The sequence below is a fragment of the Nesoenas mayeri genome (genome assembly GCF_963082525.1).
Source record: "Nesoenas mayeri genome assembly, chromosome: 22".
In the NCBI taxonomy this organism is placed as follows: Eukaryota; Metazoa; Chordata; class Aves; order Columbiformes; family Columbidae; genus Nesoenas; species Nesoenas mayeri.
The window spans coordinates 5,993,610-6,021,166 of NC_137572.1; the positions used below are offsets into that span (position 1 = coordinate 5,993,610).

At 51.3% G+C, this 27,557-nt stretch overlaps 1 protein-coding gene across 1 annotated transcript in view; it reads right to left on the minus strand.

Moving 5' to 3' along the window:
- Positions 1-27,557, minus strand: part of NECTIN1 (nectin cell adhesion molecule 1) — a gene marked incomplete at both ends in the record, with an annotated part of 88,413 nt that overhangs the window by 25,439 nt on the left and 35,417 nt on the right. Inside the window, 4 exons of the mRNA XM_080357855.1 lie at positions 17,207-17,358; positions 19,140-19,257; positions 19,649-19,951; positions 20,632-20,982. Of these exons, the coding sequence (XP_080213981.1) occupies positions 17,207-17,358; positions 19,140-19,257; positions 19,649-19,951; positions 20,632-20,982 (924 nt within the window). The remainder of the gene's footprint in view (positions 1-17,206; positions 17,359-19,139; positions 19,258-19,648; positions 19,952-20,631; positions 20,983-27,557) is intronic.

The window sequence follows — 27,557 nt, forward strand, 5'->3', positions numbered from 1 at the left end:
GATTTTATCCATCATCGCTTAACTGTGAGACATGAGTTCAGCATTTCCCAGGGGCTCATCCCAGCAGGACCATGGGCAAAGATAGTCCCTCCTATCCTCCTTTCCATCTTAGACCTCCATTCCAACTCCCTGGTGATTATCTTTCTATCTTTCTCTTCTCCTTCTCTTCTCTTCTCTTCTCTTCTCTTCTCTTCTCTTCTCTTCTCTTCTCTTCTCTTCTCTTCTCTTCTCTTCTCTTCTCTTCTCTTCTCCTCTCCTCTCCTCTCCTCTCCTCTCCTCTCCTCTCCTCTCCTCTCCTCTCCTCTCCTCTCCTCTCCTCTCCTCTCCTCTCCTCCCCTCTCCTCTCCTCTCTTCTCTTCTTCTTCTTCTTCTTCTTCTCCTCTTCTCTCCTTCTTCTTCTTCTCTTCTTCTTCTCTTCTCTCCTTCCTCTCTTCATCTTTCTCCTTCTCTTCTCCTTTTGCTCTCTTCCTCTCTTCCCAAACTTGGCTGCTGTGGCTGAGCCAACTGCTGAGGATCCAGTTCTGTCAGATGCTGCCCCTCTGCATCCCTCTCGTGGTCACTCCTTGGGCTACTGACCTGAACAGCTGCAGCTGAAGCAAAGCTACACTTCCAACATCTGTCATTGCTAAGAGGGGCTGGCAGAAAGGTGAAAATGAGAGAAGTAAAACATGTGGACATATAGATGCAGCCCCGTAGCAGCTTTGGGTCAGGATCCCTCTCACTCTCTCTCTGGATGGGGAACAGCTGGGTTTTGGTTCAGATCTCCAGCAGATCATCCACGTGCTGAAGTTGGGTGCAAAAATCCATTCCCAGGGCATATTCCACTTAGAGAGTGGAATGCCAGAGGCATGACAAAGAGCCTGTGGATGTCAATGCAAGGACGAGCATGCGCATGTTCTCTCATCTCTTGCTTGCTTTGTCTCTCCCTCCCTTGCAAAAGTCTGGGTCTTGTGGAGCTGTCTGCCTTGATCTTTGGGAACAAGGCTTTCTTTCTAGCATATATTCGCACTCGGGAAGCTAAAGGAAAGGAGAAAGGCAAACAGCTCTTCTCAATGCAGAGATCAGTAATGGAGTTGCAGGGATGCAATGTGAATGATCTTGCCTCCCAATGGACCTTTAGCATCCCCATAGCATTAGATACTTTTGATGCACAACCGTCACGCTAGCCAAGCGTTGCACTATAGGGACATCCTACCGTGTCAAATCAAAGCTTGGCATAGCCCAGTATCCTGGCCCTGACTGCAGTTAATTACACTTGCCTAGAGAAAATATAAGAAGAGCGCAAGTGCGTATTGACATTTTCCCAATAGGCTGTCCCATCTGCTGTGGTTAACGGCAACTTAAGAACATCCTAAGCCAGAGATAGTGTCACAATTTGTAATGGCTTTTGATGGATTTTTCTTCCCTAGGCTTTTCTAGCCACTTTTTCTTTCCTCACCTTAACTCCTGGCATCAGCAGCATCCTTTGACAAGGAACTTCGCTGTCTCCATGGGTAAGGGGAAATGCTCCCACTTCCTTTCATCTGTCTGGAATACTATCCCAGAATTTCACACAATTTCTATGCCTGTGGCAAAACACCCATTCCCTGCCCGCCTTCTCCAGGCTGTTTTGGAGATCGCTCGACCCTCAGCCTTCAGCAAGCAACCCCCATTACAAAACACATCATGGCAACACACTCGGGTCATTGGAAAGCAAATGCCATTTCTGCTGCTGTGCCTCTCCATACAGCCACGGGCTGCGAGGACGCGGTCACAGGTGCACGCAAAAGAAAGGAGAATGTTTCTCTCTTTTTTTAAAATTCTTTATTTATAAAAAAGTACATTTTTTTTTTTCCACAGCTGAGCCACTATTGGTTTTTATACAAGTAAAAGGAAGGGCGATGCAACACCCCACCCACACAAATTAGAACCATGAAAATGCCCCCCCGCCCCCAAACAAACAAATTACAAAGGATGGAAAACAAAACAACAAAAATCATTAAAGTCCGTTACATTATTATTATTATTTTTACTTTTTTTTTAATTTTTTTTTTTTACAAAAGCACTTACAACACAGGTTACCAAAAAAAAAAACACCAAGTGGGGTTGGGGTTGTCTGTCGTGTTTATTCCACAATGATAATTACAGCAGGAGGGAGAAGAAAAAGAGAGAGAAAAATCACTGGAGTTAAGGAATCATGTTTAAAAAAAGGCAAAATAAAAGAAAAACCAGATTCTCAGCGAGGGTACCTCCACCAATACCAGTTGATGCCAGTGCAGGATCTGAGTCCATATGCTCCATACGTTCACCCCCAGGTGAATTACATATGGAAATCACACTGGTCTGAAGTACAAACTCAACCCCTCTAAGGCTTGGGTTTCCTTCCCTTGCTGGTGGGCTGTATCCCCCCTTTGCCCATTGCCCATTGCTGTATCCCCCTTTGCCTAGCCTGGCTGTGCTCTGCTCAGCCCATCGGTCCTGGGCAGAGGAGGATGATGAGGCAGCCGTTGGACCCAAGACCTGCCCACGTTGCTCAGAGCTGCTCAGACAGCAAATTGTGTGAAGTAGGAAAGAGGAGGGTGAAGCTGCAGGGTAGGGGAGGGTAAAGTGCTACAGTGAGCCCCGCAGAATGAACAACAGGCGCAGGGGGGGCTGGCAGCATCTCCCCACCGCAGCCCAGCAGGCAGACCCCAACATTTGGGTGCTATGACAGGAGCGGTTGTGGACACGGGAAACATAACAGTGAATTTCTAACCTACAACCTGCTCCGCCGCTTCTACTCTTAGCGCGAAATGGGCCGGGGATATCCCCTTCATTCCCAACGTACAGAACCTCTGAGCGTTGTGCAGCCTGCAGATGGGACGGATTCACCCACCTCCCACCCTGAGGGGGTAACAGGGTGTTCCCTCCACTCTTTGAGCATAATGGCTGGTGTCTGAACCTCCACAAATCTGTGCGTGTGCGCGTTTGTGTACGGCAAAGAAAAACAGCAACGGGGAGCAGCAGCCCCCATTCTCATTGCATTCTCTTCTCTAATTGCTTCAAGATCAATCTTTTGAATCTCTCTTTCTCTCTAACCCTCAGTAATTCCTGCTGCACGCTTGTGCTGGCTTCTTTACTCAACATCAGGAAAATGGCTCCCTTTGTCCCTTACGTCTGTGCAATCAATTCGGTGCTACCAGTTCAATTTGTGTTTTTTACTATGAAATCTTCAGCTATTTTTTTTGTTTTTCCTCCCCCTGGCTGAAAGAAAATGATTTAACAACAGGGGAAAAAGAATCTGGTAACTAAATAAGAGAAAATAGCATCACTAGTGTGAATTGCAACGAATAATCCTAGAGATAAGCCCCAGTAGGAAAACAGATGGGGTATCTTTGTACATAAACTACAGGCTCGTTTAGGGTTGTGACACGGATGCGTGTGGTTCAGTACAGCTCCCTGAATACATGCGGGCAAGGAGCAGGGGGCTTGGCCCAAATTCACCTGGTTTCTGTTTTGGGATGGGGACGTGCCCCATCATGACCAGGGACTGTGAAGCAGGGATGCTCCATATAGAGCTGGGAGCTGTCACTGGGTATCACGGGGGTGTTTTACACCTCCTTAGCACCTCTGACCAAAGGGGGCAGAGAAGCGGGGGTCTGAGGCAGCCCTGGGGTCCCTCAGAGCGGTGACTGAGCGTGCACAGCTGTGAGAAGGGCGTCACCGCCCAAAATCAGCATCTTGACCCCAGCCTGCCAGAATTTGGCCCATGGCGAGAAACTGAAGCACAAAGGGACAAGCAACTCTGCCTCTCAAAGAAAGAGCAGATTGGCCCTCTGCGACCCCCAGGCAGATTGTACCCCCCCAGTGACTACTGCATGGTCCCCAGCACTTTCATTGCCCTGGAGAACATCCCAGGGAGCAGGATGCACATGATCTTCAATTTGGCACCTCTGCTGAGCCCACCTTGGCATTCAGAGACAGGTACTGCTTCCTGATGCTGCTGGAAAACATGATCTAATTACCTTCAAGGGTCTCCTCAGAGCAATTTAACCTAGAGGAGGGAGTGATGCTGTTACTGGATCAAAACAGCTCTCAGGTGAAACATCAATCTGATTTTTTCCCCATACTTCTTTTTTTTCCTACTTTGCTATGGATTAATGGCTAATCACTTGGCTAATTACCACCCCAAGAGTGTCTCGCCCAATTAGCTGACCTTGCAAGGGACAGCAAGAAGCAAATGACTGCACAGAGGTGGCATTTCTCTATGGCTGTGGGGATGATTGCACCAGTGGAGTAATGCTGAGGGGCCCAAGGATGCGAGGAATGCACTAGTGAACCTTGAACCTGCAGGGTGTTGCACTGCTATGCCAGGCAATACTGTCTTAAGGATCTTCCGCTCTAGGCTTGCCCAGGTTCTGGATGGAAAATAATCATTTGACCCTTCTGAGCCACACTGGTGAGCTAATTGGCTGCGCTCTTTCCTAGACTTGTGCAGTTTTGGGGAGCAAAACGTGTGATGTAGCAAAAAGGGAACTGCATATAGGCTCTAGCTTGGAAAAACCATGTAGCTCCACTGTCTCCTTTCTCTAAGCCCCACTGTTGGTTTTGAGTCCTCAGACAGCTGTGTGACAGTATGTGAATGGGTAACGAATAACCCTTAAAAAAATGATGCCTCTGAGTGCAAGGCTAATAACTACCAAAGCGTATATCTTAGGACTGCTTGTTTATATATTCAGCAAGTCGTACCTTAACTCCGCAACAGTCGTTCTGTCCTGTTCTCCCCCAGGCCCGACTGTTTCATTTGCAAGGCTTTGTGGCGCTGGTCTTTAGGACACAACTGTACTGAGGGCTAATGTGAATTTTCCAGGTCAGCTGAGCGGCCCCTGTCTGTGACTAATGCAGAACATGAAAGAAACGCTGATGGGCTCTGCAGATTTTATAAAAGGTTGTTTTCTTCCCAATCCACCTCCTTGCAGTATGCGTTATATCTGTGCTGGGGGGAATGCGCAGAGGAGGGGCTGTGCCACGGATTCCCACTCCGCGCTTGGTCATGGACCACCTGGAGTTTGGTGTTGGAGACGTTGTCACAACCCTTTTTAGAGCCTGGTTGTGAAGTTCAGATCTAAAGGATTATTCACTTGAGAAATAGACTTGGTTGGGAATGATCTCTGCATCACAAGCTGTGCTGGCTCTGCAGCATAGCCCGTGTTACACTTAAGTGACTGTGGCTAAGGTGTAATGCTGCTCTGCCCCGATCCAGATTACAGGGTTCAGACTGGGGGGAATTAAAGCCCTGTGTATGCTCTTATCCCAAAGCACCGGAGTAAAGTCACTCCTTGTGCGGGTTTACAACACCCCGAACAGTCAGCCCCTACTAGTAATCAGAGATATGGAGAGATGTTAGAGATTTAACGTCTTTATTGGGGTTGCTTGGTAGGCGGGTGCTGCTGGTGGCAGTGGACGGACACAGGGAGGTTTAGCCATATTTTGCAATATCCAGCCCAGAGATCCCAAGAGAATCTCTGCTGTGTGGACACAAAGCAGCCTTCCTGTGGCATGCAGCTCTTCTGCCAGAGGGCAGGAAACAGGGAGGTCTGGCAGGAACCGCAGCGAGATTACAGGGTAACAATCGGATTTCCCAGTCCGCTACACCGCTAAGGCAATAAAACCAGGGTACAAAGCGCGGACGGTTCGGGCTGAGCTTTGCGTTGTCTGCACCAAGGACCACATGCTAAGGGAAAGCTGCCTGGATCAGAGAGCTGACCTTGACTCATCTGCGTGGGTCTGGCTCTGCACCCTCCCTTTTGTAGCAGGATAACCGCTGGATGCTATGGAACAAAACCCAGCGGGTAAGGCAGGAGGAGAATTAGTCCTGCTATTTTTAGATGTGCATGATAATACAGCTCAGAAAACTGGGGGTTTCTTTTCAAACAAAAGATTTATTTATACATCAAATTAAAAAAAAAAAAAGAAAAAAACACACAAAAAACACCACACAAGAAGAAAAATAAGCCCCCAACCCAATGAATGTAATTTGGATATGGTCAGTGTTAGTCAGAGGGCACTGAAGTCTGGAATCCCATTTACCCACAGAGCAGAGATAGCAGCAATCCAAGCCTCCCCATCACAATGCAGTGGCTCAAGGGAAGGAGGATGAGATAAATACTCCAGGCTCTCTCGCTCCTGCCCTATCTACCAAATCTTTGCTTAGAAGTGGGATGTGATTTTGAAAAAGTGGCAATCAATGCAGACTAAGCATCTTATCCAGGGGCTGGGGTTGTTGCTGAGCAAGTTGGAGAGAAGCGGCCCTGTGTTCTGATCCGAAAGAGAAAAAAAAGTGTAAACACGTGACAATTAAGTTTTAGTGGTATAATAACACTTAAGGGCCTGATCCTGTACCGCGGCCCTCAAAGACACTGGATGGTACCCTGGAGATCTGCCCTGCCGGGCTCCACAGAGCAGCGCTGCAGGCAGTTGAGTTTATGGGGAAAGCAAAGTGGTATCTGTTGTTCCGCTCCCCCAGGGTTGTGGCAGCCAGGTGTGCGCAATGGCACAGCCAGATGTGCACAATGACACAGCCAGGTGTGTGCAATGGCACAGCCAGGTGTGTGCAATGACACAGCCAGATGTGCACAGTGGCACAGCCAGGTGTGTGCAATGACACAGCCAGGTGTGCGCAATGGCAGCCAGATGTGCAGGACACGCCATGCGCAGCTGCTGGGCAGAGCTAACTGCTCTGCGGCTGGTACCAGCAACAACAGCAGCAACGGGGACAAAAAGAGCCAGCGTTTCTCTGAGCCATCACAGGGGAAAAAATGTCAGCAATAAATACTCCTTTTCTTTCTTCCAAAAGAATATTCATACAAAGACAGAAAATGAAAAGCCGGGAAATAATAAATGGTGGGAGGAAAATGGCAGCTCTGTTTCCCTGCCCTGCTATCAGCCCGTGCACCTGGGGTTTGTTCTAGGGCTTTTTCTCCCCCCTCTCTCGTTTTGCTTTTATTGAGTCACTAAAAAGTGGGAGTGGATCTCCCCAGGCATGCGGCGGGCAGTGGGAACGCTACCCACACCTCGCCGAAAAGAAAGTGATTAGGAAAAACACCATCGGTTCACCTGATAACAGCACCTATGTCTCCAGTGCCATAAGCTTTCCTGGCTTCCAGCCTTCTATGGACAACCCACTTGACCCCTCCCAAGGTTAAAAACAAAACAAAACAAACCCAAAGACAACATACAAACAAATTCCAGTGTTTCAGGGGTGTGGAAGTGGGAGGAGGAACCTCGGAGAGGGAAGTGGGGCTGAAGGGCACTCTGAGACATGAAGACACAAACAGAGTGTAATATACAGGCTGGGCAACAGTCGTTAAAGCAAATAGTAACACCTAAGCCACCGACCAATACAAACACCACAGAAGGGGACGAAAGTCATCAAGAGAAATTAAAAAGCAAAAACCAAAACGGAGAAAATAATTACCCAACCTCCCACCTCCCGTACACCCCAAAAATGATCCGTAAGCAAAGCTGCCCCCCCTCACCCCAACCCGCCCTCGCTGCCAGCGCTGGGAGCGTCCAAAGTCTGTGCCCAGGGCGCAGGGCCGGCCGGGGCGGTGCGTGCGGGGGCAGCGTGCGTGCAGTGAGTGTGCAAGCGGCCGCGGCACACTCGGCTCCGCTCAGCAGCGATGCAGGGGGAGCGGGAGGGCATCACTCGTGTGTACGTGTCTGTATGTGTGTGTGTGTGTGTATATGTGTGTAGCAATGGGGTGCCGGGCTACACGTACCACTCCTTTTTGGAAATAAAAGATCCGTCGTTCTGTGAGACCATGTTCTCCGCTATGTCGAGCTGCTCGGGGTCATACTGGAAGCCGAGTGTCCTTTCGTCGTAAGGTTCAGGGTGTGCTTCCCCCTCATCTACTGTGAAGTAAGGCCGCTTAGCATCCTCCTCGTATTTGTTGGGGCCGCCCAGCTTGCGCTCGCCTCCCGCATCCTCGTCTTCGTCTTCATAGGTGCTGCCGCCCAGCGGGCCCGGCTTCTTCTCGTCATCTGAGTCATCAGGGTACTGGAGGTTTTGGGTCATGGGAGGGTGATGCTGCGGGATGCCAGCCTTGCTGTAGCCATTGCCGTACACGTGCTTCTTTGTGCTGTAGTCACCCTTGAAGGTGTGACGCCGGCGCCGGAGTACCACAAAGAGCACCACGGCCACCACCAGGACCAGCGAGACTCCTCCCACTATGCCCCCAATCACCGGTGTGGGGATGTTCGGCTGCACCATGGATTTGCGATCATCGATTGGAGACGGGGTGTAGGGAAATTCTGGGTAGGAAAAGACAGATGGAAGGGGGAACAGTGTCAAACCATGCGGAAACGCACCCTCCCTCCATGCTTTCATTGCCATTTTTGGGGAGTGCAGGGGTGGGAAGATGAGGGTAAGGAACAGGGAAGGGAAAAACTAGGGAAAGGGGGAAAGGGTGCGTTCTCACAGGGGTCAGCGCACGGGAGCTCTGCCTCAGCAAGGGAACGCAGCGTGCCGTGCCAAGCTCGCCAAGCCTCATGCAGGAGCCCAGCAAGCTGGAAGCGGTGTTTCCCCACCCCACCCCAGCCCACCTGGTTTCTCCAGACAGGCTCAGATCCCACAAGCCCAGTGCCTTGAGTCCAGACACTTCCCGTTTAACTGCGCGACGTGTTAGGTCCAGTTTATCAGAGCACACTGACAGGCCCAGGGTGCCTCTGCCGGGGAGCATCACCAAACCCCATCCAACGGTGGGCACCAAGCTGCCACGACTACTCCCATAGGTGCCACCCTGGACCTGCCAGCTTTGCATCCCCGCTCCTCAGTATCCCAGCCCAGCATGACCCCAACCAGCCTAAGCTGGGCCAGAAAGGAGCAGCAGCTTGTGATCTCCGCTCCCACGAGTGACCTGCAGCCGCACAGCGCCGCGCAGGGCACAGCTGGCTCCTGAGCCCGCCCGCTGCCCTGGCTGCGCTCTGCAGCGCAGGGACACCGACCTCCCACTGCTCCTTCTTCTTCTGCTTTTACTGTGGCCAGCACAGCGCTACCGCTCATGCTCATCTTGTTCCTACAGCTACCCTGACCTATTTAAAAAATAAACAACTCGAAAGAGGAAAAGAAAAGAGATGAGAAAGAAGCTTTCTTCTCTTTCACGCAGTTCAGCACCCAGACTTAGGCACAGATAAAGTTTGATCCAGGACTTAAATAAACCTTCCTAATACTCCCTGCGCGCAGCTACAGCCCCTGGCCAAACTCAGCTTTCACAAACTGCCTTTTGACTATCCGTGTCCATGAGGCATTTAGCATCACATGGCTACCTCAGCCTTTCTCCTGCCTCTGAATTTAGACAGTGGGCACCTGGTTAATGCCCCTGGCAGCTTTGCCTTTGCACAGCATGCTCAGACACCTCGCACTGCTTTTTCCACCCCCGAGGCCTGTGTGCCAGCTCTGCTCGTAGCTGCAAGCTGTTATTGCTGCTCTGGAGCCTCCTGGCCCTCGTATTTTACCAAACCAAGGAGAGGTGCAGACCAACCAGCAATCTCAGCATGATCTCCCAGAGGATCAGCCAGAATGGGGTGATGGGGAAGGAGAGGCTCAAAGGCAGCAAATTCAAAAGGGATAGGAGGTAATTCTGACTCCTGTCCCCTCTTCACATACCTGTGGGACTGCCTGCTGCTGGCAGACACATTTCTGCATTAGAGCAAAAAGCCCTGTCCAAGGACAAGATGAGCAGGGTGCGGGTTTCCTGCAGCACAGCTTAGCCCAGCCACTAAAGAAGAGGGGAGAAAGAAGCTTCCCCCGGGTAGAGGCAGTTCCTAAAACAGCTGCAGATTTTGGACACGGGTACTGAATCTGAGCAATTGCTGGGCTGAACCTTGCGGCATAAAACGCTTTTCTTATGCCTGAGAGCTTTTTCACTCCTTCCTTTCCTGAAACATCATCCCAACAACAGCAGCTCGGTTTCTGCAGTGCTGACTTGCCCTGTGCGAAGCCTCACGAGCCTGAAACCGCACACAGCACAGCACATCGGGCAGAGCGGGCTGGCGTACAGGCAGATGGAGGGGCTCCCTGCTGCAGCCACAATGAGGAGCAAGACGTTGTGCAGGCAGGAACTAGCATATCTTCCCAAAGACAGCCTCCGAGAGCAGGAGCGAGGGCATGTTTTTCAGCACAGGGAGGTGCGACTGGGTTCTGGAAAGCCAAAACCACATGTTGCATCCACAGAAGGCTTGTCATAGCCAGCTGGTTAATGCAAAACTTCTCTGCAGAGACAGCAAGAAATGTCACGTCCATCCCCTGGTAGTCTTGGCTGCTGAGGGCTCAATTTAATCAACCCAAGGATCCGCGCAGCCCTTGCACTTGCTCCCCCTGCCCATGCCACATTCCCAGGCCTGCCCCTTGCCATCACAGCCTCTGCAGCCCCACGGAGCTCCATTTCCAAAACTGTGCACAAAGCAGGGGTTCACCTAGAGCTTAAGTGTACAGAAAGGCCAACGAGCTGGCTCACACCCCAGGGGCTGTAGCTTTGATTTTCCCCCACCCACAGCTCCAATCTGAAGCCTCCTTCTCCCTCACTTTTCCCCACAGCAAAGCTGATTCTGTGCATGGGACTGCGGGTCCCAACATCCCACCCTGAAAAGACCCAGACACAGTGTGCATGCTGGGCACAGGCTCCCTAAAGCCATACTGAGCCCCCCTGCCTCCCAGCTCTGGAAAACAGGCAGATCTGAGACAAGTCTGTGCACAAAACCAAAAGCAGCTTGGCCCACTTTTCTATGAAAAGCCTCATTAACAGCCCAGGTTGGACAGATGAAGTGAAAGGGGGGGATGTTTTTCTACCTTTCTCATATATATATATATATGTATATAGATATTTTTCCTACCCTTTGTGCTGCTCACCTTCACGCCACCCCCCCCCGCCACTGCCAATGCCGTGGACACGACAACTAACATGCTGCTGTTCTGGATTTCACATGTTCAGGGAAGGAACTATTTTGTGCTCAGAACCCATCCCCGTCCTCCCCGCGGTGGCCCAGTTCCCATGCCAGAGAAAACAAACCCGAACTGTGGGAAGAGCGGGAGAAGAGAGATGTGAAGATCGCAAGCCAGCAGCCGAACTCATCCCCCTCCCCACCCACACGCTCGTCCACCCACCGTCCCCCCGCAGCCTGGAAAAGCGAGCGGCTCGGCGGGTGCGGCCGGGGGATGCGGCTGAGCCGCTGTTGGGGGGCGGTAGGACCAGGCGGGATGAGCGGCCCGGGGGGGCGGCGGGAGCGGGCAGGCTCGGCCCGGCACCGCCGCTGGAGGGCGGCACAGACCGCCGCTGCGAGCCCGCAGGGGGGTCCCCGGGCCGGCTCCGCCACAAGGTCCCCTTGGGGAGGGCCGGGGGGGTGCAGCGTGCCACCCCCCGCCTCTGCCCCGCTCCCCCGCAGCTGGCTCGCTTTGATTCGTCCCCCCAGCCGTGTCCCCGGCACATCGCGCAGCTGCCGGGCACAGCCTGGCACATCTGCAGCCCTTTGCCACAGCGCCCCGGTGTCCAACAGCCAGGTTAATGAATGGCTCGGGACAGCTGCGGCTCCCGGCGGGTGCTGCTCCGCACGCATCCATTGCTGTCAGTCCCACAAAGGGGGGGATTTACCCCGCTGCCCGCGGAGTTTCGTGCCTGGGGTGCAAAAGAGAGCGCAAGAGCAGCCTGGGGAGAGAAGGGGAAGTGTGGGAAAAGGATCCACTTTTTGTGTTCGAGGGGTGCGTGAAATTTCTGGAAACTGGTGCGATGCCTGAGTGTGCTGGGGGCCCCATGTGAAAAATCCATTAGGAAGAGTCTGGAGAGAATTAAAGCTGCTGTGAGAAGTGGACTGGAGAAACAGGAGACAGCAGAGTTGGAGGGAGGGGGAACAAGCTAGGCTTTAATTCCAGCATAAAAAACCAAACATTTCCCACCCCCTCCTGCTGTATGAATAGGAATTAAAGCAGCAACACTATCTGCCCACTGCCCGCCTCTGCCAGCTGTTGCATTCAGCCCGGCTTCCTGTCCCCATAGCAGGAGCTGGACCTCTGGGGCGGCAGCTGGGAGTGCAGAGAGATGGGGGTTGCCCTGGGCTTCACGCTGGCACCCCGCCCAGCCCACAGGTTCTCTTTGATCCCTCCATTCAAGGCGAGAGGGCTCCAGCATCCTCCTGCCTGCTCCCTGCAGCACCCAGAGGCACAGCACTGCTGCCACTGCAGACGAATCAGGCTTTCCCCATCACAAGAGTGCCTTTAGAAATCACATCTTTCTTCTAATGACTGGTTTCCAAAAAAAAAAAAGAGTATGCAAATCATCCTGCCGCTCCATCAGTCCTTTATCTAATGCTTTCTGAACCCGCCGGCCAGTTTCAGGGCTATCTGAGAAGACAAGGAGCCAAAATTATCCCTACATAAAGTTCTGGAGTGGAATCCCTGGGAGAGGTGGGAGCTAAACTTCATTAGACATCAGAGAACCCACAGGGACAAGAAGCTGTTCCCAAGGGCAGGAAGGGCCCAGATCAGAAAAAGCGCATTTTCAGGCACCAAGTAATTCTATGAAATGCAAGATCCACAGGAAATCAGCTTTCAGAAGCCCTTGTGCTCATCACACTGCTTAGATATTTTAAAAGACACCACTTCCCATGGACACATTTTTTCTTGAAGTCACATTTCCATTCTTTTCCCTTCAATCATAAGGGTCAAGGAAAAACCCAGCACCAGCTGAGATTCTCGCTGTAGCCATGGGCATGTAGGAACATGTCAAACTCCATGAGAAATTACCTTTTGGACATGTGTCAGCCCAAGCTGCTCCTTGCACGAAGCTCCTCCAGAGCCTTGCAAAGTCAAACGCGCTGCAGTGGGAAGCTGGGGGGACTTGGGCTGGCTCCAGCCAGGGTGAGCAGCAGGAACCTTGAAGTCAATGGGCTCATGGAGCTCCCCAGATGGCCTCAGCAAATACAGGGGTGGTTTTTTTATATGGCAGATTGCTGATGGCAACTTTCCCTGCCAGTGCAGTCCATGGCAAATTATCCCAGGACTTTGACCGGCTGTGTGAATAAATGAAGATAGGGAGATAGCTCTGGACCCGCCTTAGCCCAGACTGGGCTGCAATTTGAGAAGCCCGTAGCACTGCTGCCCTTTTTCCTTCACAACAGCCCTTGCACCTATGCATGCAGACCTGTGGCTCCAACGGATCCTGCCTTTCCTCTCCCCACCCGGGATTTCTGCCCTCCTTGTGTGGAGCAGGATGCGGGGAGAGCAGGCAGTGAGGGTGGAAAAACCACTGGCAACTAATCCAGAAGTTCAGCAGCTGCCACTGGCGTTTCAGAGTGTGACAGCTTTTAGGCCAGATGCCAAACGCCTCTTAGGTTTTAATCTCTCTGTCAGGTCACCTATCGCTTGTCAATCAAGCGCTGCTCCCGCAGGGGCCGTTGGCACAGGTGCCATCGGACAGGATGCAGCGGACACTCCTCCCCACCCTCCAGAAGATTAGCATCAGATGGGACCCCCCAGGCTTGCTCCTTTTTAGCCCCCCGGCCATACGTCCTCCCACCTACAGAAGCCACCAGCACTTGGTGCAGCGTGGCACGGCCCTGGCCAGCAGCTGGGCTTTGGGGGTGCTTGCTCTGTGCTCAGGATTTAACACTATCTCCCACGCCCTGAGCTGTACCAAAGGCCAGCTGGCACATGGCAGAGGGCTCCAGCGAGCCCCGCAGGCTGCTCGCACTGACCTTGCTGGGACGAGATCACTAGCGGTGTGTAAATAACTCCCTGGTGCAAGCCAAGCAAATGCAGGGGGGACATCAACCCCTGCCAGCCTCTCCTCCCCCCAAGAGCCTGTCACACATCCAAGGCCAGGGCTGCAAAGTCACACAGAGTGTCCCATCCTCACAGACCCTCCCCAGGGCACCTCCATATCATATCCTGTCTCCTGGAAATTCAGGGGGTGCAGCGGCAGGGCTGCACCAAGCAAACAGAGCAGCCTGCAGAATCCGGAGCAAAAGAGCCCTTCCTGGCCATGGGAATCAGGCGGGAGCCCTGCAGCGGAGAGGCTGATAGCCGTCACTGCTTCTGCACAGGCGCTGCGCCCCCAGCTCCAGCACTGTCACTCTCCTTCGGTTTTGATGTTTTTCTGGTGCTTGAAGGCCCATGGGGACAAGAGATGTTCTAACGTCTTTCTCCTTGTGCTTCCTCTGGCTGAAGCTGGTACACAAGTGCATGAATGTCCCCCCGCACACACACACAAACGCGTATGTACACATACGTGCACAAGGGCCATGGTATGTATATGCACTGCTGCCCATAGCCTATATAGCCAAGCACATCTTCACAAACACGCATATTCACACATGCCAACGCACTGATGCTCCCGCGTCCTGCATGCACCGGTGACTGTGCAGCAGGGCGTCCCTGTGCAGGCATGCAGGTTCGGGAGGTCCGTTTGTATGCCAGGATGCAGATCAGGGTCACCCATAGGTGCACATATACGAGAGCAGCTCTGTGCAGGACCGCCACACCACACGAGCAGGCCCAGAGGGACATGCATGCAGTCTATAACCACAGCCTTTTATTATGTCACCCAACCACCTGTAATAAATAGTTACATATCACACTACATGGCTTGGCTGCAGCTGACAAAGGTCCTGCAAGGCAGGAGAAGCTATTACAGGAACAGATTGCTGGGATAAAATATTAAATTTCCACTTATCAATCTCTTTAATGTGCTATAACTCTAATAGGAGCATTCAGCCTTCTCCCCCTTGAACAAATCACCCTCCCCCTGAACTATCCCCGCACTCCTCCTCTCTGGGAGGAAGAACTGGGCGCAGGAGGGGGAGGTTTGTACCCAGAAGATGGGGGGGAAGCTGCTGCAGGGTTTTCTCTGCATCAGCCTCCTGTTTTTTCCTCCCAAGGCTGGCTGCTCACTCGATTGAACTCCATTTATTGCATGCAGCTCTTGAAAGAGGTTTCGTGGTCCACTGACAATCCCTAAATTGCCTGCAAGACCCAAACAAATGTACCTGTAATAGCTGAGTGAGGACGGCTGAGCCCTCCCCAGCACTGGCCTAATCCGTCCTTAGGGAGAGCTGGATAAACATATTCAGATCCCATGAATTATTAAAAGCGTTTTTTTAACGTGGCGGAGCCCTGGCCTAACGGGTTGGCTGCTAATCCCTCGGAGCAGGGAAGCTGCTGGTGCGCCCCTCCTTCCTTCTCATTTCACCTGAACCCCACAATTCAGAACCTTGGGAATAAATTGAGATTGCAGGCAGGCAGACATCAAGCCAAAGTCGTTCCCCAGAAATCCTGCCGGTCCCTGCTTCCCTTGCCAGCCCTGCGCTAACAGAGCATAAGAACGATGCCCTACAGGTCCCCCCAAAAACCAACAGGACAGGAGACCTTAACTGAAGCCCAGAGGGGGAACCCCCAGACCCTGGTCCCTAGGAGAGCCCAGGCTCGCTGCTATCGCGATGCTGAGACAGATAAAACACTGGCAGCAGGAAATATAAAGAGAGGGCTGTACCTGGTGCTCGGGAACACGTGCATTGACAGCACAAAAGACACAGGGTGGCTGAATAGACAAGAACGGTGGCAAGAAATGGATGTACAGGCTATGCAGGAATGGAAAATCAGAAATGGTGAAGAGAGCCCGTTTCTCTCTAAGTCTTCTGCAATACTTATCCCACCTCCTTCTCTGAAACTGGGGACTAAGCTTGGAGGCTTTTTCCCTCTGATCACTGTTTCAAATGTGAACCAAGGTGCTAGGGATGGTGCTACTGCGTGGGATGGTTTTCTGTTGCTGACGGGATGCAGGTCTGCTCAGTTTGTATCGGGCTGTTGCCTGCACTGTCCCAGAAACACAGTGCCTTTGGTGGCATCTCCCACGAAGCAGCCAGCCGGAAGGATTTGCCCATGACCTTCACCCGGTTTTGGGTGGCTGGGCAGGGCAGGGTGGCTGCCGCTCCACGTCTGTCCTCAACAAAGCGCTTTGTTATTCTGGTGCCTTTCACTGGCAAGTGAAAGATTCCCCAGAGAAAAGCATATACCAGGCAGGGATCCAGCACAAGAGGTGTGAATTAAAGGCCTGCTACAGTGATAATGATCATAAATAAATACTTGGTAATTAGCATCTAATTAGCAAATCACATCCATTGACCTCCAAGCATTTGGATAGATGCAGATTAGCCTGTTTTATCCATGTTACCGAAGAGGGGAACTGAGGTGGTGAGGGTGCCAAATACAGTGTTATTGCTGATTTCAGGAGGTCGGCTGCCTGGGCCTCATCTTTTTGCTTGCTCAGCACTTACCCCTGTAGAGAGTGTGTGTGGGGAGCTGGAGGTGGGTGCCCCTGAGAAGCCCGTTCCATCACTCGGGTTAGACACCTCTGAAATGGGGTGAGTGGGTTGCTATCAGAACAGCGGGCACCCTGACTCCTCAGGCTGGACAGCTGCAAGGGCTGTGAACGCCAGGAACCTGCCCTGCATTTCCCATGGCTCGGGGAGATGCCAGCATGCCTCGCTGCCCATCTGGCTCGCAGGCACTGCCCCTGTCTGTGGCATTGCCAGGACACGGGCAGCCGGCTGCTCTCCGCAGTCACAGCCCCGGTGCTCCCCCCAGAGAGAGCAGGTCTGTCCCATAAGACATCACACAGCATCACTTGCCATGGTCTGCATCCTGTGATGCTCCTTTCCGGAGCCCAAGGCTACTCAAGGGTTCGCAGCCTGTCAGTAACGTGGCAGCCAGGTGAGCGAGTGCACAAACCAACACGGCATTGGAAGGAGCACAAGCGAAAAAATGTGAATGTTGCTTAACATCAGAAACACCAAATAACATCCTGAACAAATGACTCATCCACCTCAGGCTTTGCTGCCTCAGTGGCAGTCTGTATCCTTATGCTATTCCTTCTTCTACCTTCTAAGAAATATCTCCCTGACATGTCTTCCCTTCTCACATGTTCAATGATCTCTCTGAATCCAAACCAGAAGAAAAGGAGGAGACAAACCGAATGTATCTTTGTGTAAGAAGGGAAAAGACAGTAAGAGGAAAGGAGAAAAAATCCGAGGCAAACCAGTGCAAAACAAAGAACTTCACTGCTCCATTTGCATTGTGAAACTCCCCACCCCTAGAAGCAGACACTGGTGATTGAGACAGACATTATGGTGTCAGCCGCTAACACCCTCCTCTTCCCATCTCCTCCTCCTCTCTTTCAGAGCACACCAGATGTTTTCCTACCTGTGACATTGACTTCCACCAAGCCCGACCGGGTACCGATGGCGTTGGAGGCCTCACAGATGTAAGTGCCCGCCACGCTGTAGGAGACAGGCCCTTTAAAGTAGATGGTGTTGTTCTGGATCTCCACGCTCCCGGGCAGGGTCCCGTTTGGCCTAGGGGAAACAAGATCATGGTTGACCCCAGAGATGATACTCAGTATGGTCAAGCTGTATTGTAGATGTGACCCTGACGTCCTGGTCCTGTTCTTGCCCTTGGGCAGGTCCAGAACATGGTGGTGCTGGCTGGAAAATATCCATTCATGTAGTTAGCCTTGAAACCAAACCCTCAGACAGAGTGTTAGGGCAGTCAGTAGTCTTCAGAGTGAACAAATTGCATTATGAGAATCAGGTTCTTTACACGGACTGGTTATATTTTTTTCCCTTCTCTGTGACTCCAAGGGAGACTGGACGTATTTAGAGCCCTGTCATCTATGATCTATCATCTATCATCTATTATGCCCATGGCAGAACAGTCGGGTGAGTGTGAAACCAGAATAACGCAAAACTAAATCTAGAGATACACAGAATAAATGAGCAAAGGCAGATAAAAACTTTAAAAACCCCGTGTGTTAGGAAGACACACATGGCCTGGTTATTCTTAATTACTGAAGCAAAGTAAGTAATTACTTCTCTTAGGCAATCAAAAATTAGGCAAGTAATTCTATCCCCTCCTCCCAACAAAAATGTGCACATATTGTCAAGCAATTTGTAAAAAGCGAAAGGAAATAATGGGAGTATAATTAGGTTTGTGAATAAGTATCTAAATGCACATGTACATATTTTTCATGTCTACCTATACACATAGGCACACACGTATAGCAAATTCTCAGCTACATCAAGGCAATGATCTCAAAGCTGATGGAAGAATAGAATAGCCTAACACTGGTCCTCTGCCTACAGGGCCCTGAATCTACAAAGACACATCTGAAAACTGGTGTGGGATGCTAAAGAGGCTCTTGCTTCCTCTGACATCTCCCCTGACTGTTGCTCATCACAATGTAAATGAGAGGAGAGGAAAGCATAGCTTGGTTCAGGAAAGCACGGCTCAACTCGCTACACAGAGACAGCCGAGGTGCCTTGAGTGCCACAAGGGGCATCTCTGCCTCTAACACCTTCCTGGCAACATTCTGAGGAACCAAGAGAACCCCCCTGGAGTTTAAGTCAAACTGGCAGGGACAACAGAGGGAGAGAGCTGGGGATGGTAACTAGAAAAAAGGCAGGAAAAACAACCCTCTTCAGACCTTTCACTGTGAACAGTTTGATCTGGGAAGGGAAATGTGAGACAATGTGCCTAGCTTCTTGCAAAGCCGTTTTGAGAGGCTCTTTCTTGATGACAAATGCCAGCTGAAAAGAAGAAAGGATCCATTTGATCTTTTTTTTTTTTTAAAGCTACGTGAGTGCTTATAGGAAAGAAAGAAAGAGAAGAGAGAATCACATCAGGTTGCATCAATTCCCATCCGACTTCCCAGACACCTTTCGCTCACTTTGCAGTCCCTTTAGTGTGTTCAGCCAAAAGCTGAAACCCTGGAGGACGAGGAATTGCTTCTGTTTCATGTCAGTGGTGTGGGGATGAGTGTTGCAAAGGGGGCTCGGGGCTGATTCCAGGGAAAGGTTTTTCTACACACAAATTATGTATTATTTGTGCCCCTTCAAGGAAGGGAAATCCTGGGTCCTTCTCCAGCTCTGCTACTGAAGCACTTTGCGGTGCTGGGCAAATCATTCACCTTGTCACATCTCAGAGCAGAATATTAGCCCAGTGAAGTGGGAATGGGAAGTTTTCCTGGGTGTCGGGGTGTCTGGGCGCTGATTGACCAGAGGGTGACCGAGGTTTCTAGAGAGACTTCGTGTCCCTGTTCACATGTGGTGCTGAGAGCAGAAGCGCTGCAGGCACTTACAGCTTCCATTCATAGGTGTGAGCTGGGGGGTTGGCATCAGATTTGCAGATCAGCTTCACATCCTTCCGGTTGAGAAACCAGTTGCCATCAAAGCCCTCAATAGTGACTTCTGGCTCATCTGTAGGGGGACAAAAAAAGGTCAAAAAGCAGGGTGGAAAAGGAGAGTAAAGAGTTAAGGAAAAGGAAGGGGGACAAAATGAAATAGGAAGAGATGAGGGGGAAGGGGTGGGAGAGGGAGAGAGATTGCAAAGTGGGAAAGATGATGGGACAGGGAATGTGAGGGATGGTGAAGGAAGGAGAGAGAGAAGGCGAGGAACAAAGGGACATGGCAGAGGCAGAGAGAAAGAAGGTGTGAAAAGAGAAAGCATATGATTATTCCAAGGCATCACTTAGTTTTTACTCTCCAGAAGAAGCAAGCAGCCTCCTATTTCTTCCCTTCAGAAAAATCCCCTTTTGCCAGACCCTATCGCCCACCCCAGGGGCTGCTCCGCAGTCCTGCCCGCACTTACACTGCACGTTGAGGGTGATGCTGTCGGTGAAGCGGTCCAGCTGGTAATTCACCACGCACATGAGCTGCTGCCGGTGGGCTTCCCGGCTCGGCACCAGCCGGTACCGGCTGATCACCGTGATCGTGCCGTTGCTGTTCCGGATCTCCTGAAACTCCGCTTCCCCTTTGAGCTTGGTGTCCCAGGTGACAGTGCTGGGGGGCTTCCCATTAGAGGAGGTGCAGGTAGCTACCAAGATCTTTTCTGTCCTGCCAGACTTAGCTATAAGTGGCCGCTTGGTGCCCTCCATCCGATTCGTAGGCTTGGCTGCAGGGAAGTGCAAAAAGGAGGAGAAAAGGGTACACAGGGATGGTTAGAAAAGCAATGCTACTCTCTCTACTACAAGTAGCACCACTGAGCCTGTGACAGACCTTGTGGCAAATGCAGAGCTGCTGCAAATGGCCAGCAACCTATTCTGGGGAAGGAACGGTGGAGGTGCCCTAGATTCAGGGATACATGATGCCAATCCTTTACAGACACTGCGTTTCAGCCCTACGTTAGGATGAAAGACTGAAACTGGAAAGCACATGAATCACGTAGACCTCGGGTGGCATCTATTATGTCACAACCCCAAGCTCCATGGACAAGCTCTACTTGTGCTCAGGATCTCTCTGTTGTCTTTCTCTCTGTTCACTTGACAGCCACCAGCTCATTACAACCCACCGCTCCCTTAGGGAACTGGTCACTGTTATCGCACCTGCATTAAGAGAAAGGGGAACTGAGGCCTGGAAAGAGGAAAAGGCACTCCTGTGATAGCTCAGTAAACCACCTACCCTGGGTTCCCTGCTCTTCACTTCTTTACGGTCAACTTGAAAGATCATCATAGGTAAAATTTACACCCAAATTTCACCTTTGCCCTGAGGTCCCAGGACACGAGTCTCAGGTTTCTCCAGATCTGTTTAACAGGAGGCAACGGTTCACAGGACAGAGCTTGTTCAGGATCTTACCCAGCACAGTGAGGTTCAGTTGACTTTCCCGGTTGCCAGTTGGGAAGGTAGCAAACTCACAGATGTAAACTCCCTCATCCTCCAGCTCTAGCCGAGAGAGCTGAATGGTGCCGTCTTTGAAGGAAGGATTCCGAAAAGTCACCCGCTCTTTGTATGGAGAGAGGATGGAGACCCCCATGGCGGGGTTGTAGATGGCCACATTCTGCTTGGAGCCGTTGGTGGCTTTTTGCCACGTGACCTGCGTGATCTTGACGTTAGGGAGCGGGTTGGTGAAGCTGCAGTGCAGGACCACATCTGTCCCAATAAACCCCGACACCGTGTCATTGACTAAGACAGTCTGAGCTTGCAGCCCTGCAATAAAATAGAAAGACATAAATATATGTGTAATTCTAAGAGAAAAAGAAAGGTTATTGGATATTGGGCCCATGAACCCCTTCATTTATTCCATTTGCTTCTTCCCGGTGTGGCTGATACAAGAACAGTCTATGGCTACAGGCACTCAGTACTTTCTGCAACTACCTGCACCCACCTGCAGCTTCGTTCCTGTTCATAAACACCTTCCTTCCCACTATTATTAATAGTTTTCACACTTGGCTACAACCAGCCCTAATGCTCTGCAGTCAGCCTAGGGCTCAAGAGCACCAAAAGGCACAAAGTTGGATCAATAACACCTCCCTTCCTTTTGTCTTCAACTTTGGATGACATTAAATCGGTTATTGTAAATGTACAGAGCATGTGCCTCTGCAGGCATATGAAAGCCCTGATATTTATCAGCATAGCATATCCTAACGTGCTAACACACACTCAGACATCCATTTAATGCGGTTGGAAATGTGTCAGTAATTAAATGAGCTGCAAAGACTCAGCCCTGATTTCAGAGTAGCAATAGTTCCCATGTAAGAATAGATTTACAGCAGAGCCTATCCACCTTGCACAATCTACCTGCATGATCTAGATCATTTTTGTGGCTTTTCAACCCCATTTAGGAACCTTCCATCTTGATTTTGTGAAGTAAAGATGAGAGGAGCTTTGGAAAAGAGCTATTTGGTCTCAGTTGATTCCCCTCCTGACAGCTGGACAGACTGACCCTGAAATTCATCTTTGGCTGCCGCTGTGTCTTTCCCTAATCTGTATGTTTAGAGATAATGCTCTGGCAATTATATAGCTGGTATTTATATGATAAATACAATGGAGAAGCAAGGTGGTAAGAACAAGAAAAGCGGGTTTTGCTCACTGCTTCTGGCTGAATCTGAAACTGGATGTATTCTGGGAGACCGAGAGTAAAGGAAAGAAACGGGTAATAAAAAAAGATGTACAAAGAGTGAGGAACATGAAAGTGTAATGAAATAGAAAGAGGCTGGAGAAAGAGGAAAAATGCATAGCACAAGGAACAGGACAGCATCTTCTAACCCAGGGGGACATCTAAACCTCTTCTTCCTCCCTTTCTCCTTCCCTCCCACCAAGCCCATGACCCGAGGACAAGCCTCGACAACCCAGCCTGGCCGTGAGACGCCATCAGTTGACCACAGTCATCAGCACTTCAGACCGAAACTCAGCCTCTAGAGCTTTGTGTGAACTTGCCCCCTTTCCCTGAGCCAAGCACTGTTTGCCCCACACCCCAGCATTGTGGCTGGAGTGTTTTTCAGTGCTTACAGCCACAGCAAAGCACTGGTGGCCTCAAGTGCCTGCATGCATGGAGCCATCGAGTCCTTAGAAAAACAAGGGGATGTTCCTGCTCTGTAAGGTCACAGCTGGACCATGTTTCTCCACACCAACCAGAGGCACTGGCGTGCTGGAGAAGGATGTCCAAGGAGTAAGACACGTTGAAACACTTCTCTGACACCAGCGGGACCGCATGGCCCACAATGGCTTTCCTGAAGAAATGAGGGCACCTCGTGCAGAACAAGGCTGGGTTTAGATAACGCTATGCTGGGACCTGAAGAAAGAACAGGTGGACGGGGAGGGGGGAGACGTCTCCAACATGCTTTGCAGCATATGCTGCTCCTTGTACCCTGGAGGTGAGAGAGCCTCTTGCAGAATTGCCCACACCTGCGGAGGTGAGCAACAGCTCTGCCAAGCAGTCTGGCTCTGAAGTCTTCAAGCATGTGGGAGCCTGCCGGAGAGCAAAAGCAATCACGTAGCAGAGGCCCTGGGAACAACCTGCCGCCCATCCCACGGCTGTAGGTGTGCTCAGCGCTCCTGAGGATGAAGGGAGAGCAGATTCTTCAGCACCGGTCCCCACCTCTTTCACGAAGGGCCGGTGCCCCCGAGCAGCGCCTGCCCGGGGCTGGGGCGCTGGCACCGCTGGCTCTGCTCCCACACAAGCTCCTTGACCCCCCACAGCCCTCAGCGGTTCCTTTTGAACCAGGCTTTCGACATCCCAATAAAAGACGCCCCATTCGCAACCGTAGGAAGTCGTGGCTCAGCACCTTCTCGCAATGCCAGAAAAGAGAGATGAGCCGAAAGCCCAGGGAGGAGAGGATGGAAAGCCACGCTCGGAGTTGCCCTTGCAGGGCAGCTGGGAGAACAGCCTGGTCTCTCCATAGAGAGGCATGAAGATGGGGAACACGGCTGAAGGCCACCACTGCCCAAGGACGGGCACCTAAGATGTGCCCCATAAATAAAGATATTGGCAGCCAACCTGGCAGGGAACGTGGTATATATCACAAGAGAGAGATCAATCCAACATTTCACTCCATCATTACTATGCCCTTTCTTTATGGTATGATTTCTCTGCAAATTAATGAGTGGCCCTTTTATAAATCAGGTAACTTCTCCTGACCTTGAGTGTTGTAACGACTCTCACCTCCACCCTCCCGCCCCTGCCATGGGCTCCATGCACCAGTGCGGACTGTACCTGGACACATATTGGAGGAAAAGCAGACTTTGGTGCTGACCAACCTGGCCCTGAGCCAGACTCCAGCATGGACCTGCAGAACCTTCCTCTACCGGCTGCAGGGTCGGACTTTCAGCTTAGGAAAAGGCTGGTGCCAGCTGAGGACTGCTTGCCAACACCTAAATGCTGCCAGTGCTAGCATTCAGGTCCCTGCACGTAGCAGCTTTAACAAAAACACATTCCAAACTTTCTAGAGGCTCCAGGGCAAAAGGGAAAAAAAAAACCCAAAAAAACAAATAAAATAAAATAAAAAACAACCAACCCACAGCAGAAGAAATAACAAAAACCAAACAAAAAATACCCCCCTCAAAAAACCCCAAACACTGTGCGGAAACCATGTTTCCTTTCCAGGTGACTGAGTAACTCGTGGCTCTTTTGCAAGACAGGGTAAGCTCTTTATGTTCCGCTCCCCCAAGCCTCCCATGGGGGTAGCGGCGCACCCGTTGCTCTGCTCTGTACCACAGCAATAGCACCCACACTGTAACAGGAATGATGTGGAAGGAGAGCGTTGTAAAGGGGTGTTTGCGAGTTGCTGGATCCGTTTCCCATGCTCCCCATCCTAAATCAGAAGCCAGAGGATAAACTAGCTGCTGTCATGCTCTGGGGAGCATTTGTTTGCAAAGTGACTGAGCTGGGCTGGTGGGTCTTCCCTCGCCCCGTTACACACTCAATAATTCATCAGGGCAAATGCATAGATAATTGATGGCAATAAGCGTGCAAGGCCAGGAGAGGAGGAGAAAATAAAATCACTAATCAGCCTCTGGAGGGGCTTGATCATATTAAGCAGGATGTGTGTGTGCATGTGCGGTGCTGAGTGATGTGTGTGGTCGCTATGGCAGAGAAGAGGCTTTGGGATATATCCTGCCATTTGCAGCTCCTATGCCAGATCTCCCAGTGCCACCAATCCACTCTGCCACCTCCCAGGAGACAGCTGGCACACCAGGAAAGATTAACTGTATAGGCTGAAGCTTGCTGAGTTGCATTTTACTCATTAGTTTTTTGGTGTTATTTTTTTTGTTGAGGACCAAAAGCAATAAAAAAGGCCCAGCTGAGTGCCAAAGATGCGTTGGTGCCAAGACCTCATTAGTGGAGACCTCTGAGATCCTGCTCCTCCACCTTGGCCTCTGAAGTGGTTTGTGTTGATGCCTTTCCCCACGATCCCAAACCCAGATATTTACTAGGTCATGCCAGGCCTTGGGGGCACCGTGCAGAACTCGGGGTGCCCTGCGGCACAGGCAGCAGGCTGGGAAGGGAGACCTGGACTCCCTGGGTGCGAGGAGTGCTGGGGAGGGGGCAGATTAAGTGGCAGCCAGTGGGTCTTGAACCTGGAGACTCTTTCTCCTAAAATCTCAGCAGGCGGTGTTACTCTAAGGCTCCCACACTTGCAGATCTGGTTCTTGCTCCCCCATATAGAAAGCTCTGGAAATGATCTCCAGGTTCTAGCGAGGTCTGTCACAACAGGAGCCTCCAATCAATGCCTCTTTGTTAAGAACCATGTGAACTCCACACTGCTTTGCACAACCTTGCCTCTGCTGAGCCTCTCACCAGTTTCCCTCCCTCCTGTTCCTTGATACTCATCTCACCCCAAGGGCACTGAAACAGCCCTTGGCAGAACCGCGATGAGCCACCCTTTGGTGTGGCAATATGATGGCTGATGCAGATGTCAGAGCAATCACTCCTAATAGTCTTTGCATCACTTAGAACTAATCTGAAGTTTGACAGTAGGCAGAGCTTACAAAAGGACAAAACAATGCATCATGCTTCAACCTACAAAAGACTCAGCACAAAGCACCTGATCTTGCACCCTTGCACTGCACCTTGACTATGGGCAATGATGTCCTGTACGTGGTCCCATGTGCCTCACAGGCAATTCAAACAGAACTTTCCGTGAGGGGAAAAATGGGATGGAACGGGAGCTCAAAACTGTCTAGCTGGTGGCACTTCATTTTTCTTCTGGTATTTGTGAATTCATCTTTCAACCCTTTCCTATTTTTAAGTGGAAATCAAGGTCTGACATACAGCCCTTGTGGGGCAGAATGCAGCCATTCTCCAAAAGCCCAAAGGAACACCAGAGGTGTGTTAGGCACGGTGGGAAATGGGAAAATAGATCCTAAATCCCAGCAGGGTAACTTCAGGTGGCAAGAACCAAAGGCTTGAGCTGGCCCTTGGCCAAGACAGTGGGGTTAATACCTTTCTTCTTGCCAAACAGACTTTGCATTGATTGCCAGGCATTCAAATGGGTACTCGGCTGGTTGTCCAAGGAGCACAGCACCCGCCTCACCCCGCTTAGTCAATGGCTTGCAGCCGACTGCAATGCAGGAGTGGTCCCAGTGAGTCTCCAGTGACTCATGGACATGCACTTCCTGACTTTCACTGGAGCTCTGAGTGTCATGCACTCTTTCAGTTCTGCCCCATTTAAGTGTGGAGCTTGAACACCAAAGGGATTAGAAGAGGAAGACTGAGTTTCCAGCACAAGGGGAGAGAGAGCCTTAGAAAACAAAGATGAGAGAGTGAAAGATGTGGCAAGGTTATAGCTCCAGGTGGCATGGCTGCGCGGGAAAGCAAAAGGCCAAAGATAACATTGTGATGGGGTGGGGGCACACCAAGAGAAACTGCAAGCCCAAGTGTCCCCCCTGCTGAGAGCTGGGAGCTTTATGGGAGCTGATGGGGAAATGGCAGCATGTACAACGACCCACCTGGCTCCCACCCAAATCCCTCTCGGAAAAGAAAGAAGGAGCTTGGCTTTGGCTTGCAAATGGAAAGCACACGGCCTTTAGGTCACTGGTTCATATCCAGAACCGGCACACAGTAGCAACAGCAGAGATGTTATTATCTGAGGACCAGTCGATGGCTTATATTGAGTGAAGCCTCTAGCCAGCCCTTGATTTGCTCTCTGCTGGGACAGGGCAGTGGAGATGCCATTGGGATAAAGCAGGGTTGCCTTCTCCTGCCTACACAGTATTGGACAAATGGAGCCTCAGGATCCACTTGAATGAAAGACCTTTCCCACAGGGCCTGATCCATTGATGCCCTGCTTGTTCTCTCTTAATATTTGGGAAGTCTATTCATTGAGCCACCACTGGGGTTCACACAAAGGCCCTGGCCATGTTTGTCTTAGGTGTTCTTCATAGAAATTAGGTGAAATAAAAGCAGACGCCAGGTGAGATCAGCCACAGATCAAACAGACAGTGACAAGCAGGGATGAACACCAGACTAGACAACTAGTTCTTGCTGTCTGTGCTTCAGCCTTGCAAATAGCCCCAGCTGAGGACAACCTTCTAGCTCTATAGGAAAAGGGCTGCAAACCAGAGGGGTGGGAAGGGAATGACCACGTCTGCCTTTGCTCCCGGCTTCCACTCTTTGCTGTGCCTCTCCTGGCTTTCACACAGCCTCTTTGCTTCACCCCCCAAGCCAAGGGGAGGGGAACATGCCCCATGGCAAGAGCAGCGAGGCTGGCAGAGCAGGGCTCGTGCTGAAAGAGCTGACGCAGCACTGGGAAAGGCCTTCCTGCTATAAAGCTATGAAACCCCATGCTCAGCAACAAAGCACAAAGGCTCCTCAGTCACCACGGCGGAGCCAGCTCCTGCTGCCCGCCCTGCCCCGCAAGCATCTCAGCTAATCCTGCAGCGGAGCCGCCGGTTCCCACACACCTGAGCAGAGACCCAGACTGCCCTCGGCCCCCGCCCGACGTGCGGCAGCTCCGCGCTTGGCCCACTTTCCCGGCAGCTCAGCCTGGCCCTCCAGGTCTTTTGGACCGGACTTTACTCCAGCTCTTTTCCCACTGTGCGCTCGTACTCGTGCCTGTCCGGTGCCTGCCTTCAGAGGACTCTCACCTCCTTTACCCCGTGGCCTCATGCAGTTTATTATAGCTAAGTCACATCTCCCATCTTATTATAGCTAAGTCACATCTCCCATCTTATTATAGCTAAGTCACATCTCCCTTGGCCACTGCCACCTCCCTCCCTAAGGTGGGAGAGGGCAGCCCCTCTACCTGGTCTACAATGCTTGTTTCTTTGACTTGCTCTTCCTC